This window comes from Suncus etruscus, chromosome 7, assembly GCF_024139225.1.
Source record: "Suncus etruscus isolate mSunEtr1 chromosome 7, mSunEtr1.pri.cur, whole genome shotgun sequence".
Classification (NCBI taxonomy): Eukaryota; Metazoa; Chordata; class Mammalia; order Eulipotyphla; family Soricidae; genus Suncus; species Suncus etruscus.
The window spans coordinates 30,138,560-30,158,601 of NC_064854.1; the positions used below are offsets into that span (position 1 = coordinate 30,138,560).

Genomic DNA, 20,042 nt, shown 5'->3' on the forward strand with positions numbered 1-20,042 from the left:
CTATGGCCAGCTGTCCTGCCCAGAGCCCCCAACATACCAGGCAAACACACCAAGAAATCCTGGCATTCGGAGTGTTCTGGGCCCAGCCAAGCCCCTGCAGTTTTTGGATGCCTAGGGAGGAATCTCTCACCCCCTCCCCCCAAGGCCCGATTAACCAGGCGTGGCCCTGAAGACCCGCCTGGTGTGGGGGGAATCATGCTCTCCTGGACAAAGTGGTCAGCCCAGGGTCCTATGGCTAGCTGTCCTGCCCAGAGCCCCCATCATACCAGTCAAAAGCCCACGAAATCCTGGCATGTGGAGTGTTCTGGTCCCAGCCGAGCCTCTGTGGTTTTTGGATGCCTAGGAAGGATTTCTCACCCCCTCCCCCCAGGGCCCGATTAACCAGGCGTGGCCCTGAAGACCCGCCTGGTGTGGGGGAATCTTGTTCCCCTGGACTAAGTGGTCAGCCCAGGGGTCCTATGGCCAGCTGTCCTGCCCAGAGCCCCCAACATACCAGGCAAACACACCAAGAAATCCTGGCATTCGGAGTGTTCTGGGCCCAGCCAAGCCCCTGCAGTTTTTGGATGCCTAGGGAGGAATCTCTCACCCCCTCCCCCCAAGGCCCGATTAACCAGGCGTGGCCCTGAAGACCCGCCTGGTGTGGGGGGAATCATGCTCTCCTGGACAAAGTGGTCAGCCCAGGGTCCTATGGCTAGCTGTCCTGCCCAGAGCCCCCATCATACCAGTCAAAAGCCCACGAAATCCTGGCATGTGGAGTGTTCTGGTCCCAGCCGAGCCTCTGTTTTTCAAATAGAATAGATATTACAGTCAAAGATATGTTTCTAGTATAGAAACCAGGTTTGATCATCAGCACTCCATATGGTCTCCTGGACTTGCCAGGAATGATCCTTGAGTACTGAGCCAGGAGTCAACCCCAATGAATGGGTGTGCACTGCCCTCCCCCAAAACAACCATAACAGTAAAGATCTTCAAGCATTCACTAGATTATAGGCAACATGTTCACCTCAAAGATTAAGATAACTATAACAGCCAAGCTTTCTTGAATCTTTGCCTTTTCCATCTGTTGGTTTGTCATTATAGTCTCTCAGGTGACTTCTTTATGTTCTAACATCGCTCTCATATTGCCTAAACATTTGCCTAGACATTCTTCCCCAGTGTATCCCCAGATAGAGTTGCCACTATTACTTACACAAGAAAAGTAATGCTAACATTTCAATGATGTGTTTCAGCAACTTGGAAGTGTATACAGTGTCCTAGCTGCCATCTTGAATGTTGGAAATATTGAGTTTTCTTCTGTGGTAACTGAACACCAGACTGACAAGAGCCACATATCCAATCACTCAGCTCTAGAAAACTGTGAGTTTTCTTTTCTTCCACTTAAAACTGAACTCTATTTTAAAAAAATACCCCAAGGGCATCTTTATATCTCACACTAACGATAATTACAAGCAACTGTATATCTAGGGAATCCTTAAGAAGAATATTTAGATTCAGTTCCATGAAATGAAAAAATTAACACCTTTATATATGCCCAAAAATAAACTAATGAAAAAATAGGAAGACTAAACTTATATAACTATTTTAGGAATTCTTTACTGTTCTATGTAAAAACAGAAAATTTGATTAAAATGTAATAAATTGACTTGATATGTAGTTAAAATTATCTTGTAATTTAGTATTATATCACTTTATAAGCAATAGAGAGCTAAATATATCCAGTAATCATTTTCATACTGGATGAATTTTTATATACATTCATTTTGGGTTGATTCATTTTATAGTTATTTTTCGAACATAAAATTACATTTTTATTCCAAATCAAATTTGATCTTAAGGATTTAATAAATTATTACAATCTTTAAATTTGTTTTAGAATATACATTTTAAAAAAGACTATTAGTATATGCCCCTCTAATTCTAATATCATAATAGATTTCATTCATAATCTAGGAGATCATGATATAAATTCACTTATATAAATTCTTATTTATACTTAACAAGGAACAGAATCAAATATTTTTGGGTAATTTCAAAAAATCAGATGCCCACCTGCTTCTGGTTTACCCCTAATCCTCATTATCTTCATCTATTATGTATCTGAAACTAGGTTGTCAATACAGCAAAACAAGTGTCTTAGAGGTTGGTATATAGTAATTGGCACATAGGTTGAAATGATAAGGTACAAATCTTGTCATAATTAGAAGAGTTATAAGATAATTACAAAATGAATTTTGATAGAGATCACTTTATAAATATAGTATACTTTTATAGTCAAGTTAAAAAAAATGGTGTTGAGGGGCCGGAGAGATAGCATGGAGGTAAGGCGTTTGCCTTTCATGCAGGAGGTCATTGGTTCGAATCCTGGCGTCCCATATGGTCCCCTGTACCTGCCAGGAGCGGTTTCTGAGCCTGGAGCCAGAAATAACCCCTGAGCACTACCGGGTGTGACCCAAAAACCACACAAAAAAAATGGTGTTGATGGTTAAGTACCTTTTACTCTACAGAAATAGAGCTAAGACTGTGCTTCCAAATGCTTTCATGGGTGTATTTTTTGAGCTTTTTTTGAGTTTTGTCCATTTCATCTCACAAATATCTCTCATATACAACTTGTCTTGATTTCATCATTGCTATTCTCATTCCAGGACAGTGTCCCCTTTCAACTGAAATTAAGTGATCTCCCTGTTGTCCATTCCACATCAGTGTTTAGATGTTTCTAGGCTCTTTCACATTATATTTGAAATCACTTAACATTTCTTTCAGTGACTTCACTCAAGACCCTATTCCTCTTCTACTCTTCCCCTACCCTTTTTCTTTTCCTCTTTTCTTTTTTCCTGTTCTCTCTCCACCCTTTCATTTTTCTTCCATTTCCAAGCCCTCAGAAATGGCTCCTGGCTTGGGGAACCATATGAGATGCCAGGGGATTGAACCAATGTCCTTGCTAGACTAGCATGTGCAAGGCACATGCCACCACTTTGGCCCCTGTCTTAAATTTCTTGATTGTATTCATATTTATTGATTCTGGATAGACCAAGAAGAATAGAACTTTGATTCACAATGTATTATACTTAGCAGTATAAGTAGAGTGTTTTTACATGTGACAGACACTCAAATATATGTCAAAGGAACATACACCAACATGAATTCCAAACTTTGCTGCATTGCAATGCAAAAAATATCTTAAAAGTAAGCAATTGTGTTCATTTATATGTAACTAAAATGAGAAAAGTGTTAAAAGATTCCATGTATAGAAAAATTAGATATAATTTTAAAGGGAGATTTGACTACATATTCTAAATTCTTTTATACAAACATCTGAAATTGTCATGCAAATGAAAAATGAGAAAATATTTCCATTGTACATAAAAATAGTAGTGTTTATATTGATTAACAAAATATAAATGTCATTAAAAAGGACACTTTATCAAAAGCACAGGGTCAGCTCTATAGCCTTGTTTGAGGCTACCTAGGATGGACCTGGGTTCAATCCCTGGCATCCCATATGGTCTTCGAGCCAGGAGTGATTTCTTTTGTTTTTGTTTTTGTTTTTGTTTTTTGGGCCACACCCGGCAGTGCTCAGGGGTCACTCCTGGCTGTCTGCTCAGAAATAGCTCCTGGCAGGCACGGGGGACCATATGGGACAGCAGGATTCGAACCAACCACCTTTGGTCCTGGATCGGCTACTTGCAAGGCAAACGCCGCTGTGCTATCTCTCTGGGCCCGCCACGAGTGATTTCTAAGCACATAGCCAGGAGTAACCCCTGAGCATCACCGGGTGGAGCCCACCCCCCACCCCCGACCCACCCCCAATAAAAAAGGCAAATTACTAGAAAAAATATGAAAAATTGAAGTACTCAAATTAATTAGAAGCCAGTTTTTTTTTTCATTGAAAGAAGTTAATTTTTTCTGATTGAATTGACTAGTTGTTATAATATTATTATGTAATCCCAAGTATTGAACTGAAGGGCTTTCACAAGCAGAGTTAATCCTCCACTTCTGTGCTATGTCCTCATTCTACAAACTGACCACTGTAAAAAAGAAAGGATAATAATACCTTTTGAAATGATTAGTCTGCGTTTTGACTGACAAGTAATTTGTTCAGCTTTTTGAAGAATATCTGAAAAAAATAAATAAAATGTTCTAATATAATTATATCTTTTAACATATCCTAAGTAAGAGCAATATAACTATGACTGTACTATATCAAAGAACCCAAATTCTGCCCAAACTATTTATCACAGCATTTTTCATAATTATTAATATAGGGAAATCTAAACATAAAATTAAATAATTTCTATTAAGATGTGCTGATTATAAAGTGAAAATTATATTTAAAGTCGTTCAAAAGAGAAAATGCTTAAAACATTAAGATGATGGGGCCGGGCGGTGGCGCTAGAGGTAAGGTGCCTGCCTTGCCTGCGCTAGCCTTGGACGGACCACGGTTTGATCCCCCGGTGTCCCATATGGTCCCCCAAGCCAGGAGCAACTTCTGAGCGTATAGCCAGGAGTAACCCCTGAGCGTCACCGGGTGTGACCCAAAAAAACAAAAACAAACAAAAAAAAAAGATGAAATTAATGTACAGAACAATGAAAATAAACATACCTAAAAGAAAATTCAGAATGTTTACATTGAAGGTAAGAGCTTTACTATGATCCCGTACTACTTATACAATGTGAAACAATAATAATAAAGGTTCAAGAAATTTAGCCATATATAACTAAGAAATGTTTTCACCCTAATGCTCATCTAATTTTAAAATGACCAAATATTTTAACCAGGGCAATTATTTTGATATATTTTTCTTTCAGTCAGGTAATAGTTTAGGTTAAAGTTGTTTATATATACAATAATAATATACAATATTGAATATCTCACTGAATTTGAGCTTTATTAATTTTCAATTTCAGTGATATTAGTTATTATTAAATATTATACCAATGATTGCGCCAGCATTTAACAAAACAATAAGTTTTAACAAAATTTTAAAGTTTTAACAAAATCTAGAAATCGAATCATCACTGATAAGTAGCATGCTAAAAGCATACAAATATCAAGATAAGTTTAATCTTTCTTTTTGTTATATATTGCAAATAATTATTAAAATATATTTGGGAAGTTATAGCTCTTATCTAGGTCATTTTTCAGTTAATGTCTACATTATTAATGTATTTGTAATAATGTTACCTAAATTGTACTTTATACAGTCATTATGTTTGAATATTATTTAGTGTAATTAGTCAAGTGAAATTAACACATAAATAACTTACTTGAACAAATATTTTGGTCTATTAACTAAGTTAGTGTGGCCTGTGTTTTATTATACAGCAGCCTACAAGTAAAGATAATTAGAAAGATCCAGTAGAGATGTAAGATTCAGTAGAGACATAAGGCTACTATAGAATAGTAAACTTGTTTTTGCATTATGAAATCCCTTCATATTTATTTCAAGAAGGGGAATGTAGATATTTTTATTCTCTGGGAAATTACTCATCCTGATTTTTTCTAATCATGTATTTGTTTGTTTTTTAGCTGCTTCTTTGCTTTGCATTCAGGCAGATGAGCTCCATGAAGCTCTCACATCCCATTGTGTGGTCACTAGAGGAGAAACAATTATACGGCCCAATACTGTAGAAAAAGCTACTGATGTTAGAGATGCAATGGCCAAAACTTTATACGGACGTCTCTTTAGTTGGATAGTCAACCACATTAACAGCCTGTTAAAATATAACACATCACCAAGGTAATCTTGATTAAGTCATTTTCCCAAAAATCCGTTTTCTAATATAATTTCTAATTTATTGGTTTCTAAATGAAACTATATATAATATTTCTAACTGGCATTATCTAACTCATATTTATAGTTTTGTAGATTTTCTATATTTTCTACTAGTGATTCTTCGTTCTTGCTATACGGGTAAAAATATTCTAACAATGGTGAGGGTCACAATTTCCATTCTGATGTCAAAAACCACGAGTTATGATTTCACAATGGTGCAGGTCACAATGACCATTCTGAATTCACATGAATTATGATGTCACAGTGGTGTGCAAAATAATGTCCATTCTGATGTCACCACCACGAAATATGATGTCACATTGGCCATACTGTCCATTGTGATGTCACAATTCTAAATTATGATGACACAATTTTGCGCATCATAATGTCCAATGTGACCACTTCATTTACTCTAGCATTCTAAATGGGAATAATTATTTTCAGGAATGTGGTTCATTGTAATTTTTCCACTGAAATAGTATGTTGTACCATAGATATTGTCCACTTAAAATTATACAGAAAATTGCCTCTTTATCTTCTTATGAAACTGTACATATCTAAATCTGCAAGCCACAATAAAATTTGCCTTTTATGATTTCAAGGTCAAGGAATAATTTCCCTATTATTTAACCATCCATATAATGCCAGGCATTCAGATGAAAATGGAAATATTCAAGATCTTTAAAATACCTATTTATCACAGAATGTAAGCAAGGTATATTGAATATTGAATCTCATTGTGTTAGTTGTCATGCTTGGTCCTCAGTGGTATACAAAAATGTCTGGCTGCAAATCAGGTGATCTTCTAATGTTCCATTATAAAACGTTTCTCAATTATTTTCTGTCATGCCCCCCTAGGAAGAAGAAAACATTTTTCACGCCCCCTGCACGACTGTAAATAGTATCTTTATTAAAAATAAAACTTTAACCTGTAAAACAAAAATATATAAAATAATTTGAGCTGAATTTTTAATCAAAGGTGATGTCTGGATTAATGACTACAAAGAGCATGTTTTGTAATGCATAGCTTTTCGAAGTGGGGTTTGAAGCAGGACACAGCAGCTATCAGCTCCAGAGACATACAGAAACATAAACATGGGGCTTAGCTTATTATGGCAGTGTTTGCCGTAGTCAAACGCGCCCCCCTTTATGGAGCCTTGTGCCCCCCTGGGGGGCATGCCCCACTATTTGAGAAGCACTTTATTATAACCTATCTGCTACCAAATTTCCATAGATTAACTAAAACATTTACTAAAATGTTCAGAAAATAATATTATACAAATCATTCAGTTTAATCTTTCTTGATTTACAATGAATTTTTGGAAATCTTGCCTTCTGTTGCTTCCACATTTATGTTTTATCTATTGAATAAAACAAGTTTTTACATTTTTCAGTGTCTCATCCTCCTCAGCATTTAAATATGGGATTTGAATGATAAGCTCTATTTATCTTGATATTTTAGAGACTTTTAAGAACTTCTTTAAAAATACCTCTTTTATGTAAAAAATATTTAATGGCTGTATTTATACATACCAACCAATACACAGTTACGATTCTAGATCCTTGGAATCCTAGTAATTCTAAGTAATCCTTCTCTCACTCATTAATATTGTCATGATATTTGTTAGTGTAGTTATTTCTCTAACTGCACTCATCACTCTTTGTATTAAGCTTCATATTGTGGGTCAGTGCTTCCAGCCCTCAATTCTATTGTCTCTGTGTATTATTACAATAATGTCTTCCATTTTCTTAAACTCATAGATGAGTGAGACTATTCTGTGTGTCTCTCTCTTCCTATGACTTATTTTATTCAGCATAATAGTTTCTATGTCCATCCATATGTGTAATATGTGTAGGAAAATTTCATGTCTTCATCTCTCCTGATAGCTGCATAATATTGCATTGTGTATATGTACCACAGATTCTTTAGTCATTCATCTGTTGAGGGGCATCTTGGTTGTTTCCAGAGTCTGGCTATTGTGAATAGTGCTGCAATAACTATAGGTGTGAGGAAGGGATTTTTGTATTGCATTCTTGTCTTCCTAGGGTATATCCCTAGGAGTGGTATAGCTGGATCGAATGGAGGCTCAATTTCCAGTTTTTGGAGTATTCTCCATTTCACTTTCCATAAAGGTTGGACTCGACGGCATTTCCACCAGCAGTGGATAGGAGTTTCTTTCTCTCCACATCTCCACCAGCACTGCTTGTTCTCATTCTTTGTGATGTGTGCCAATCTCTGTGGTGTGAGATGGTATCTCATTGTTGTTTTGATCTGCATCTCCCTGATGATTAGTGATGAGGAGCATTTTTTATGTGCCTTTTGGCCATTTGTATTTCTTTTTATCAAAGTGTCTGTCCATTTCTTCTCCCCATTTTTTTGATGGGATTAGATGTTTTTTTCTTGTAAAGTTCTGTCAGTGCCCTGTATATTTTGAGGAGCAAAATTTTCAATCTAATCATTTGTGACTAAGGTTCAGGGATGAATGGTCAATGTCCAATCTTCTGAAGCCTAAGCCAAGTTACTATGACAAGTGTTCAGGGTGTAAGGCCCCACTGCAGTATAATGTTTATATGTTCTTATCTCTATTAGATAAGAACTTGTTTGCATACATAAGATTTTCCCCCATTTTAGTGTGCCTATGCATAAAGGAACAATGACACAAAGTACTACTGGTGCCTATGGGGGCAAAGATAACAAGCCAACAACCCCAGTAACCTGGTTCTAACATGAACTCAAAACACTAAAGGAACTTATTTACTAGAATTTCCTAGTAAACAGATTCCCAAAAAAATTGGTGAAATTACCACTACATAAGAAGATAGACGAGAGTTATACCTATTAAGGAAATACATCTAAAGAAAATATTTAATGTTTCTTAGTACAAGAAAAATACTATACCAATTACCTATTAAAATCAAGGCTACATACGTTATGTTTTGTAGAGAATTTTTTTCAGTTGAGAATTTCCCTCTAGATAGACATAGAATTATCACATTCATTTGTGAGTTATAAAAAAATAGTATGGTAATAATACCCAAATACCATTGAGATGAGAGACAGGCGTTCTGGTCCATGGTAGGAAGCTTTCCACTAAAAGAGGGGAGTGCAATAAGAGAAGAGAAGGGATTCCTATGACAATGATAGTTGGAAATGATGACTAGAAAGAACTGGGTGCTGAAAGGATGTAAAGTGATATATGAATCATACCCTTCAGTAACAGTATTGCAGATCATAGTATGTAAGAGGAAAAAAGGAAGAGAGAGAAGAAGAAAAGAGTTTACATAAGAGGCAAGCAGAGAGGAGGGCAGGGGGAAGGGAAACTGGGGACATTGATGGTGAGAATTGCACGCTGATGAAAGGATGAGGATTGGGCATTGTATGACTGAAACTCGATTGCTAACACTTTGTAACTGTGAATCTGACAGCGAATCAACTAAACATTTTATTTTAAAAAATAGTTTCCTTACAAATGTATGTTCTGGCAGTAGTTTCTTAACTAAACCACAAAAAATGAACTCATAAACTTCCTGCTTTAGAAACTAAATAAGAACTCAACTAATGCCTTTTTAATTTTCCAGTGGGAATGATGCTGAACTGAGCATTGGCATTCTGGATATATTTGGATTTGAAAATTTCAAAAAAAATTCCTTTGAGCAGTTGTGTATTAACATTGCAAATGAACAAATCCAATATTATTTCAATCAACATATATTTGCCTGGGAACAGGTAAGTCAAGGGATTTCTATGCATGCAAACTGATACAAATAAAATGGGAACAAAATTAGACATTTAAATTTAAAGACTAAAATGGTAATAAAGCAAACGATTTTCCTGTAACCATCGCATAATAAAAAACAAAACTCATAAAAATGAGAACAAATCATGTGTAGCTTGATACGTGGTGTGGAGTATTATCTATCAAAAATCAGTGCATCTTACTGCAAAACTTAGTAAATCTGAACCCTCTAACACAAAGAAGTTTCTCTTGGAAATAGAGGTGAGCAGATGTGTTGATTTCTCTTTCTGTAGACTGCATAGCTGAATTTCGTTTGAAATTTAAATATCCATCTAAAATGCATTAAACTTCAGAATTCTAGTAGCTAAGCAACAGAACACAAGATAATGGGGTTTGATGCAAATGCGGTGAAACCGTCATTTTGTCAGGGTACAATGTGTAATTTATGAGTCAGCCTCAAAAACATTCTTTCTTCTGCAGAGAAAAAGCAGGCTTAGATTGCATTTGCTAAAACTGATATATTAAGATTCTTACATTATTTTATCAAATTTAGAATAGTTTTATTTCATATCATTCAATACAACATTTGTCTCCTTTACATAATATGAAACGAATGCATGATTCTCAAGTCCATGTTCTTCCTATCTGTATACCTCCCTTACTTGTCTGTATGTTTCTTTCTTGCTTATTTCTACTTTGGAGAAGCCTGTGTTCTCTCTTAACTCTGTTTCCCCTCTTTCTCTCCTCTCATGTTTTACGAAGTACATTTCATTCAATAAAAACTTCACTAAAAAAAGAGATTATTGTGAACACACTGATTAGAATTATTTTATTTTAATTTAAAATTGGATGAGAGGTACCTCCTTTAAATTGACAATGGTTAAGAATTTACTGTGAGACTGCATTTTGAAAGCAGTAATCAGAAAAAAATTTATTTAGAAAACATCTTCTACAATTAAAATGAATGCTAAAAATATCACAAAGTTTGCTGGAGCAATAGTACAATGGGTAGAGCATTTGCCTTGCACACTGCTAAACTGGGTTCAATACCCACCATCAATAACGTTCCAGGATTAATTTCTAAGTGCAGAACCAGGAGTAACCGCTGAACATGGGTGGGTGATTAAAAAAAAAAAAAAGCAAAATAGATTACATAAATTTAAGATTTTTGCCAAACTCTCATCCATTTTAGGATTTTATTCCATCAAATATTTATTTTCTCTTCCTTTTCCATCCCATTTTATCTTTTCCATTCCTCTTTATTTAATGTTATCTCTAGTCCAATATATGATTAAGTCTCTTAAAAGTTTTTCAAAATATTTCTCAGCCTGCTTATCTCCAAGACAAGGACTGACCCTTCCCTTTATGTTCAAGTTCCCTGGAATCATATTCAGCTCATATCGCTTTGTATTGATTTCTCTCTACCTGGTACATTAAGTTCATAGCATCAGGCTGTAACTTTCCTTTTACTTCACTGGTCGACTCTAGGTCTCATTGATCATTGGTATTATAAATATTATAGTCTTCACATTATCAGCCTTTCTATCATTTTCAGTCCTCTTTACAAATATTTCTGCTATAATTCCTAATGCCATCTTTTTTGGTTTCTTGTCCTCTTTAGTGGATTCTATCTTCACTCTTCCTCTCAATGTTTTAAATTATTTTTAACCACAGCTGCATGAGATAATCACTTTGGGTATCTTTGTAAAATCTCTATGCTTGTCCCCCTTCCTTGATTAATTAAATCACATGCATTGAGTTGATACCAAAGTATTAATATTTTAAGGTTTCCAGTATATTTTACTGTGAATTCAAAGTTGAAAATCTGCCTTTAAAGCTAGCTTCCCAGAGATCTGGCCTCGAACCCCTTTTCACATTCACCAAGAGATCATATACTTTCATTATATTAGTCAACTACCCTACATGTCAGGGTGGTTCAAGTCCCCATCTCCAGCCCATACCTCATTCTAAATTCTTAGCTTTAATTTAGATAAAACTAAAATTTTAACTACAATTGCTTTCCTCATCTTTCTCTGTTCTTTTCCCCCATGTTTTTACTCTGTATTCTTTTTAAATGAGTTCTCTCTACCAAACCACTTATTCAAATCAAGAAAGTTGTTTTATATCCTATTTATCAATACCAAAAATCCAAAAAGCTCAGGACAATTTTTCCATATTCTATCTATTCCTCTTTCTATTAAAATTATTTGACAGTACAATATTTGGCTTATGAGTCTGCCTTTCTCACTAGGCTTGACATCTAATATTGTCTCTTAGCACTGTTTGTGTCTTCAAAACTTGGCGTATGAGAAGTGCTCAATGAATACTTACCAAATTTAATGTCATAATACTTTAATGAACATGAACACAATGTTCATATATCTCAGTCTTTTTTCTTTTCATTTTCTTTTTTTTGGGGGGGGGGTTGGGCCACACCCAATGACACTCAGGGGTTACTCCTGGCTATGTGCTCAGAAATCGCTCCTGGCTTGGGGGACCATATGGGACTCCAGGGGATCAAACCACAGTCCGTCCTAGGTTAGCCACATGCAAGACAAAAGCCCTACCACTTGTGCTACTGCTCTGGCCCCTACATATCCCAGTCTTATCAGAAATGGAAACTAAGAATTTGTGATTCGGGGTTTTTTTAATAGAAATCCATTAGGTTTATCTAAAACTGTGTATTTTCCATCTTAATAATTCCCAATTTGTGTTGCAGACTTTTACTCTTCTATTCATGGGTGGGATAGGAGGGGTGAAGATTAAACTAGTTCTCTTTAAATTAGCATACGTATAGCACAACTATTATAATTTCTGTTTTGTATAAAAGTATTATAGTTTCCAATTCACTCTGATTTGTAGCTTTAAATTGTATTCCTGAGCCTAATGATCTTCTTGCATCTTCAGATTTTCTACAATGATTTTCTATTTCATAAAGTTATTGTAAAAATTTCCTTGAAAGGTTATCAAGACAAACAATTTAAAATATTTTCCAACTAATTAAAAGTTGAACTAGGATTTATAATTATACAAGGCACTTGAAGGAATTAAGTTCATTTTCACTCTCTTTTGAAGTGACTTCCTCAAGAATTCCTGCTTTTCTTAATTAACATCTATAAATGAGAAACTATTAAGCTAAATCATGAAATAAAGTCAAGGTCTTAGCTTTGTGGTTAACCTGAAAGAGTTCCTTGATTGTCATTATTGCTTACAATAATATATAATGCTCACAAGTTCCTGGGCATACAAATAATGTAGTATGAGTGGAACATTATCCCTAAGCAAAACCTTCTTAGATAAGTCCTTCTTAAAACAACATTTTTTATAATAAATTTATTTTTAATTATGAGAACAAAGATGCAAAGAAAGAGGACAAGGTAAAGTTACAGAGGAAGGACAATCACCCTTAAACAGAATTCTCAGAAATCCCCTTGCTGATATTCGAACTTTGAACTTCCAGCCAAAGAACATTAAGAAAAATAAAACAGAACCCTTGTAAAATTACTTTGTCCCACAAGTCCCCAGATTGTAATAAATAATAATTCTTAGCAGCACACAAAGTAATCTAAAGCCATAAAACTTATGTAACTCCTTAAACATTGAAGGCAAAGTACTTTTTTACATTTCCATGCACATGCATATTAGTTTAAGTTAACCTCAAAAGTTTAAGAGGGTTGTTTTTCTTAGGGATTAGAGTCAAAGGAGCACAGTAAAAACGGTGTTAGAGTGGCAATTATTGTTTGCATAGGCTCACTAAAATATGAGGGACATGGAAAGAAAAAGCCTTGGCCTAAATACAAGGAGACCCTACCCCTGAAGTTTCCTGGCATAAGACCAACTCTAGGCTCCAGGCAAACTAGTTTGTCCAATCCAAGTCATTGGCTGTAGTGCCATTACAATTTTACTTTTCACACAGTCTCTGTTGTTGGTATCATGTTTCTGTATTAAAGATCCTGGAATCTGCATATTCTAAATTGAAGTCAGGATGGTGTAGAGCGTCCTCTAGTTTCACATCACAAAAAAGGGCAATGCAGAGAGCTCTGTCCTGTAAGCAGGTCATTGTTGTTGTCAAGACTTCTTAGTGTTGAGGGAAGTCTCTTTTGAGCAGGTCAATGTCAGAGCAGTGGTAGGGTCTTCCCTGGTAGAGGATTGCTTCCAGATGATGTTGTAAATGACCTTGGATGTTTTGTAGTTAGCTTCCCTGCTTCAGGGGTGAATGGAGAATGCCCATTCTTCTGAGCCTGTGCCAGGTCATTATGTCAATGTTCAGGGTGTAAGGACCCATTGCTCTACAAGATTTCTGTGTTCCTACCTCTATTAGATAAGAACTTATTTGTATGTATAGTATTTTCCCATTTTAATGTGCCTATGCAAACTAGGAACAATGCCACATGGCATAATAGGCCCATATGGGGGCTGCAAGAACAAGTCCAAAAATCCCCATGACATGGTTAAACATAAGCATTACACTGAGGGATTCCTTCACCGAATATTCCTTATTGAACAGCTCACAGAGAGAAGAAAAGAATAAAAGTGGGGGAAATCTTCACTATATAAGGGAATATTTAATAAGAGTTATAGCTGTCAAAGAAAATAGACATAAAATATTCAAAAGCCATACGTGTCCATTTTAAGTCTTTTAAAATAGTTGGGGGTTGTTAAATCCAGTGCACCACTTTGGTGTGTGATTAGGACAGTGCAGTACTGAAGTTAAAAAGGGTAAATGGGGTGTACTGATGGTTGGGGGTGATAGAGTTAAGGAGTTAAAATGAGCTTTACAGGGGTGTGCGAAAGGGCAGAATACCAGATGGATATTCTACATACACAAAACATAACTTAAGGATAGGATATACTATAAATATATACCATGCTATGGCCCCCACGTGGTTTTGAACATGTAGACTGGTAAGAAATTGCCAGAGACTGCCTTAGTAAAAATGAGCAGCTCTAAGCACCCTCAATTTGGATCCACCTTTTCTGGCTGCTTGGGCTGCCATCCCAGGAAGGCTTGAAGGCCGGGGGGCAGGAGAGGGGACATCTGGGGGCCTACATCATTTTTAAAGTTAAAAGTTCTATAACACTGGAACATTAGTTTTCCTGAAATCTTTTTTATAGCCTGTTTAGTTTATGATAATTCACTCTTACCCGTAAAGAATAAGGTTTAAGACCCCCAGTGAATGCATAGTACCAGACCCTCTGATTCCTTCTAAATATATAAGCCTATAGAAATTTCAATTCGGGGCCGGGAAGGTGGCAGTAGAAGTAAGGTGTCTGCCTTGCAAGCACTAGCTTAGGATGGACCGCGGTTTGATCCCCCAGCGTCCCATATGGTCCCCCCAAGCCAGGGGCGATTTCTAAGCACATAGGCAGGAGTAACCCCTGAGCATCAAATGGGTGTAGCCCCAAAAAAAGACCAAAAAAAATTTCAATTCATAATAAACCAGGAACAGTAGCAGATTAATAATACAAACAATACAATAGAACAAATATAATAGTATACCATAATAATATTATGTGCATCTAAAGTCTTCTTAAATACTCCTGTACATATAATATGCAAAGTTGGCTGATTTCTATTGCTTTCCACTAAATTAATGCAAATATCAATAGAACACAGTCAAACATAATAGTCATGATCTATAGTTTGCCAAATGTGTCTTATAATAATAATCATCTCCAGCTAATTATTTGTATTACCTTTAAGATATATTTCTTTAACATATTACATATTTGTTTATATATTTCAGTGATATGCTTCTGAAAATCATATGATCTTATGTTATACTGTTATGTCAAAAAAAGTAATGAATATATTCCTAAATCTAAGTTTCATAATGATTTCTTTCTGCTATTAGCATACATACAATCACTTGACTAATTGATAGGTAAATAAGCATTCTTTCACTAAGATAGACACTAGGGAATGTTTCTTTTCTTTATTTTTTTTACCTTTCAATTATTCTATCAACAGAATGTGCCTTCATTTATTCCTTAAGTCTTACAACATATTCTGGCAATTTTTGTCATTTTGAAGTGTTACAACTCTAGAAAAACTAAGTAGACCATCCATATTTCTCAGGTATAAATGGTTCCTTGTGTCTTGTCACGATTTTAGGCTGGTTACACAAAACCAGGGCCAGGATCCAGAGCTTCTAATATTTTTCTGGGGTTATTCTTATAGTAAAAGTTGAGATGAAACTAAGATTTAGCACAGTGAGCTCCCCTGAAAATGAAAAGGATGTTTCTTTTGTTTCAAATAAAGGAAAGAAATAAAGGAAGGATAGAAATGGAAGAAAGATAAGAGACTCAGTCATTTCCTATGAAAAGCCAAGATTTAGGGGCCTTAGAGATGGTGCAGTGGTAGGGCATTGCCTTGCCCATGGCTGACACAGGACGAACCTCGGTTCAATCCTCGGGGTCCCATATGGCCCAGCAAGCCAGGAGCAATTTCTGAGAGCATAGCCAGGAGTAACCCCTGAGCATCAAAGGGTGTGGCCTCCCCACAAAAAAAGAAAAGCCAAAATTTATTAACAGAAGGCAGAACACAAAGAAAGGATCACTAAGAGGTGTCTGCATTCCCATGTTCATTGAGCATTATTCATAATAGCCAAGATATTAAAATAACCTATCAGTGTATGATTAAAGATAACACAACATATACATAGCATATTTACATATTGACTTATATTTAACAAATGGATTATTATAGTATAATATATTAAATAATTATAAAATTATATTATAAATGATATGTTAATATTATACTTGATCAATTATAATGTAAATATTTTGTTTATATATTAAATATTATATTTCATTAAAGTCAATAGAATATTTGATAGTTATATTAATATGACATTAAATATTGAATATATTAAATTTAATTTCATATATTTAATACAATATTCTATTGACTACAATGGAATATCATTCAGCTATGGGAAATAATGAAATTCTACTGCTTAACAAAAACATACATACTAAACTAAATAAAGAATATAGAAACAGTTAACTATAGGTGGATACCAGTGATTGGAAGTTAGGGAAAATGGGGAAATGTTGATTAAAGAGGAAAGCCTTCAGTTTTATTATGACTAAGGCTCTGGCAATCTAATATATAATAGACCATTTATGGTTAATGATACTGCATTGTGTATTTGGAAGTTGCTAAGAGCAGATGTTAGTTAATCCTTGTGGTAGTAAGCATGTTGCAATGTTTATATATTCAATATATTTTACACATTTAACTTGCAATGTTATAAATCATCCCTATATATCATATATTTATGTTTGTGTGCATATATATGTATATATAAGCAATAAAGTGTGGGTGGAGAAAATCATTTCCTCAGGAAAGCCACTGAGGAGCCAACTTCATTAATGAATTTTCCTAGGGAATTTGAGCACATGACCAGGAGAATATGTCAAGGAAGCCAATGAGAACTGGACAAAAGGACAAAACTCAAACCAATATCAACAAGCCTAAGATTACCCTTTGCTTTTTCTGCCCTATCTCCAGTTTTAACAGCTTCACAATCATTGACAGTATTATGACGTCTCCAAGTTCCCAAAAGTCAAATTATGTTTATTACTATCTTTTTCAGAATAATAATCCTGTTAAGAGCTACCAGGAATGAAGTGTGTGTTATGTGCTAAACACACATCACTTTACTTCCTCCAGAATTCTCCTCTTAGGGAAGTTTAAGATCTAATCAGAGAAACACAAATATAACAATAAGCTATCTCATTTTCACTTATCAAAAATACCAGGGAAAATTGTATGAGGATATTTATTTCTGGTGAGGATGCAGCAAGTGAGGAGTGTTTATGCAGCACTGATTAGACACTGCATTGCTGTTAGCTTTTCAAAACTCAATTTAGAAATGTAAAATATTCACATGATTGGAGCAGTCATTCTTGCACAAAGAAACACAAAATAGGGAAATGTTTGATCCACAAAAATGTTCATCCACAAACTACTTAAAATAGACAAGAAATCAAAATTGTTCCCAGTATAGAGAATAGAACATAAGACTATAGGATATTATCTCATGCTATTGATTACATGAGTTTATGATTATATAATGTCATTTTTCTTTTGTGATGGGGAAAATTATATTAAATAAATATTATGGATTTTTATTATTAAAATATTATATGTAGAAAAATTATTTTTACTAAATATTAAGAAACTTACAGCTAGAAATTGATAAGTAAATTTTACTATAGTATGGTTTATCTTCCATATTTTAAATTTCATTTGAGCATCTAATATATTTGTAATGAGAAATTAAAGATTACAAATATATACACTCTACTAGTTTCACCCCAATTTTCCTCTGTCTGGAAGAAGGAAAAAGACTTCTTTCACAAAAGAAAATCAGAAAGCCTGGTCTTCTAGTATGCTCAGGTTGCCATATTATAAGCATTACTGGCCTCACAAGTTCTAGAACCCAATTCCAGTTAGTGCTTCTTTTGAGAAAAAAGTATTATTTCTCCTGATGCCCTTTCCCAGATTTTGGAACACTGCTTCCTATGTGGACATAGTCTTTGCTCAGTATTATTTTTACAGGGTCTTCTTAGAACACAAATCCTACAGAATCAGGCCACTGGCTTATGACATAAATTCACCATCATTGCTTCCTTGAAGGCCCTGTCTCCTAATACAGTCACTTTGGGAGAACTACTGATTTAATATATCAGTTTGGAGAGTGGGAAGGAGACATGATTTAATCTGTAGTCTTAGTCACTTGTTGGGCATGCTCAAGTCTCTGTAGATATCAATGATACAGATTCAGAGATATCAATGCATTCCTGGAGTTTTTATTCTAAGGAGAGAGGAAGGATGATATAGGAATTTTTAAAAATATCATAAAAAACTGAAAAGCATAGGATAGAGGATCAAGAGTAACTAGTCAAGAAAATAGATGTTCAGAGTTGTGCCTTTATCATATCATTATTGATCTGTGCTTGATGAATAATCTGTGCTTAAATTTTCACCTGTCTTAGAAATGATGTGAAAGGCTCTAGCCTTGCTCAGCCTTTGGAAATTTCTTGTCATACTTCTGTTGAATCTCAGATCTCACCTGGGGTGACTCTTTGGCCCTAAATCTTTAGACTTTATTGTCTAGCCTAGGCCAATGCTTTAAAGGCTTTTTTTTTTCTTCTCTTGATGTTCTTCCATAACTCATCATGAAATTTCACTGAAAACAAAGAAGAATTTAACTCAGGTATGAGGTTTCCAAACATTTAAGTCCTCTGATTTCCCTTACCTACTGCATATATACTTGAAATAACTCTTCATACCCACTTTCCCAAAAGATTATTCAGGGAGCCAAAGAAATAATACAATAGGCAGGACCCTTGCCTTACATCTTACATGCAGCCAACCCGTTTGATCTCCAGCTCCCTTCCCCATAAGGCTCCCTGAGCACAGTGTCAGAAGTGCCAGGAGTAATCTCTAAGCACAGTGCCAGAAGTAAGCCCTAAGAAATACTGGGTATGATCCCAAAACCAAAACCAAACCAATACTCATGATTATTTATGCTATGAAAACAGAGGTTATATATGTCAGGTTATATGTGCAAAGCTAACCAGCTTGACAATAGCTTTACTTGCCTTCAACTTTAAATGTTTGTAATATGCTGATATAGCAGACTACTTTTTGAATAGAGTTTAGCATTGTTTTCATGTATGCCTAAAAACTTACATTTTGATGAACAAGCCTTTATGTATGAACTGGGAGCTGAGAAGACTGGGAGAGATCTGAGGAAAAAAAGGATCATGGATCCTGAAACACTCTGGAGAAATTAGTGTAGTAGTTCGACAACTATAAAATGTCTTCATGGACCCAGAGAGATAGTACAGGTATTAAAGTGCTTGCTTTACATATCACCAACCCTGATCCAAATCCCTGACACCACATGTAATCTCCAAAAACACTTTCAGGAGTTATGCTGGGTATAGAGTCAAGATTTAGCCCCAAGCACAGGTAGATGTAACCTAAAAACAATTCGGCAGCATCTTTAATGATGACACTTCAATTAAAGAGTGATACATTTAAATATAATATTTATTACATTAATTTTCACACAAACAAAATAAGGTAAAAACATGGCATTTTGAGATCATGACTACTGTAAAAATGCACAATATATTATTATTCTAGGCATGATTGGTTTGCTAAAAGTGCTTTATAAATTCTGAATTAAAATTTTTTTTCTTCATTGGCTTGCCTGGATATTAACGAATTTCTTAAAGGTAAGTCCATTGTTTTCTAAGTTACTCTGCTTATTCTGCTCTGCCACAAAATCCTTCAGCGGACTTTGAAACAGTCCAATAGAAATGACAGCTGCACTGTTTTAGGCTTAACCTCATACGCTTTCTGTATAAAACATGCATAACCTCTTTGAACTAAGCTGTAATATGCTTTCAGCATAATGTGTCAAATTGTTCAATAATTTTGGTTCTGCCTACTTCTCCCAAGGTTACCTCAAATGACAAAGCTGTGAAACTTCAAGGCATATTCTTC

General features: G+C 35.2%; 1 protein-coding gene across 1 annotated transcript in view; it reads left to right on the top strand.

The window, feature by feature from the left end:
* MYO3A (myosin IIIA) overlaps positions 1-20,042 on the top strand; it is a 187,334-nt gene that overhangs the window by 110,812 nt on the left and 56,480 nt on the right. Inside the window, exons 16-18 of the mRNA XM_049777537.1 lie at positions 1,230-1,356; positions 5,528-5,738; positions 9,354-9,501. Of these exons, the coding sequence (XP_049633494.1) occupies positions 1,230-1,356; positions 5,528-5,738; positions 9,354-9,501 (486 nt within the window). The remainder of the gene's footprint in view (positions 1-1,229; positions 1,357-5,527; positions 5,739-9,353; positions 9,502-20,042) is intronic.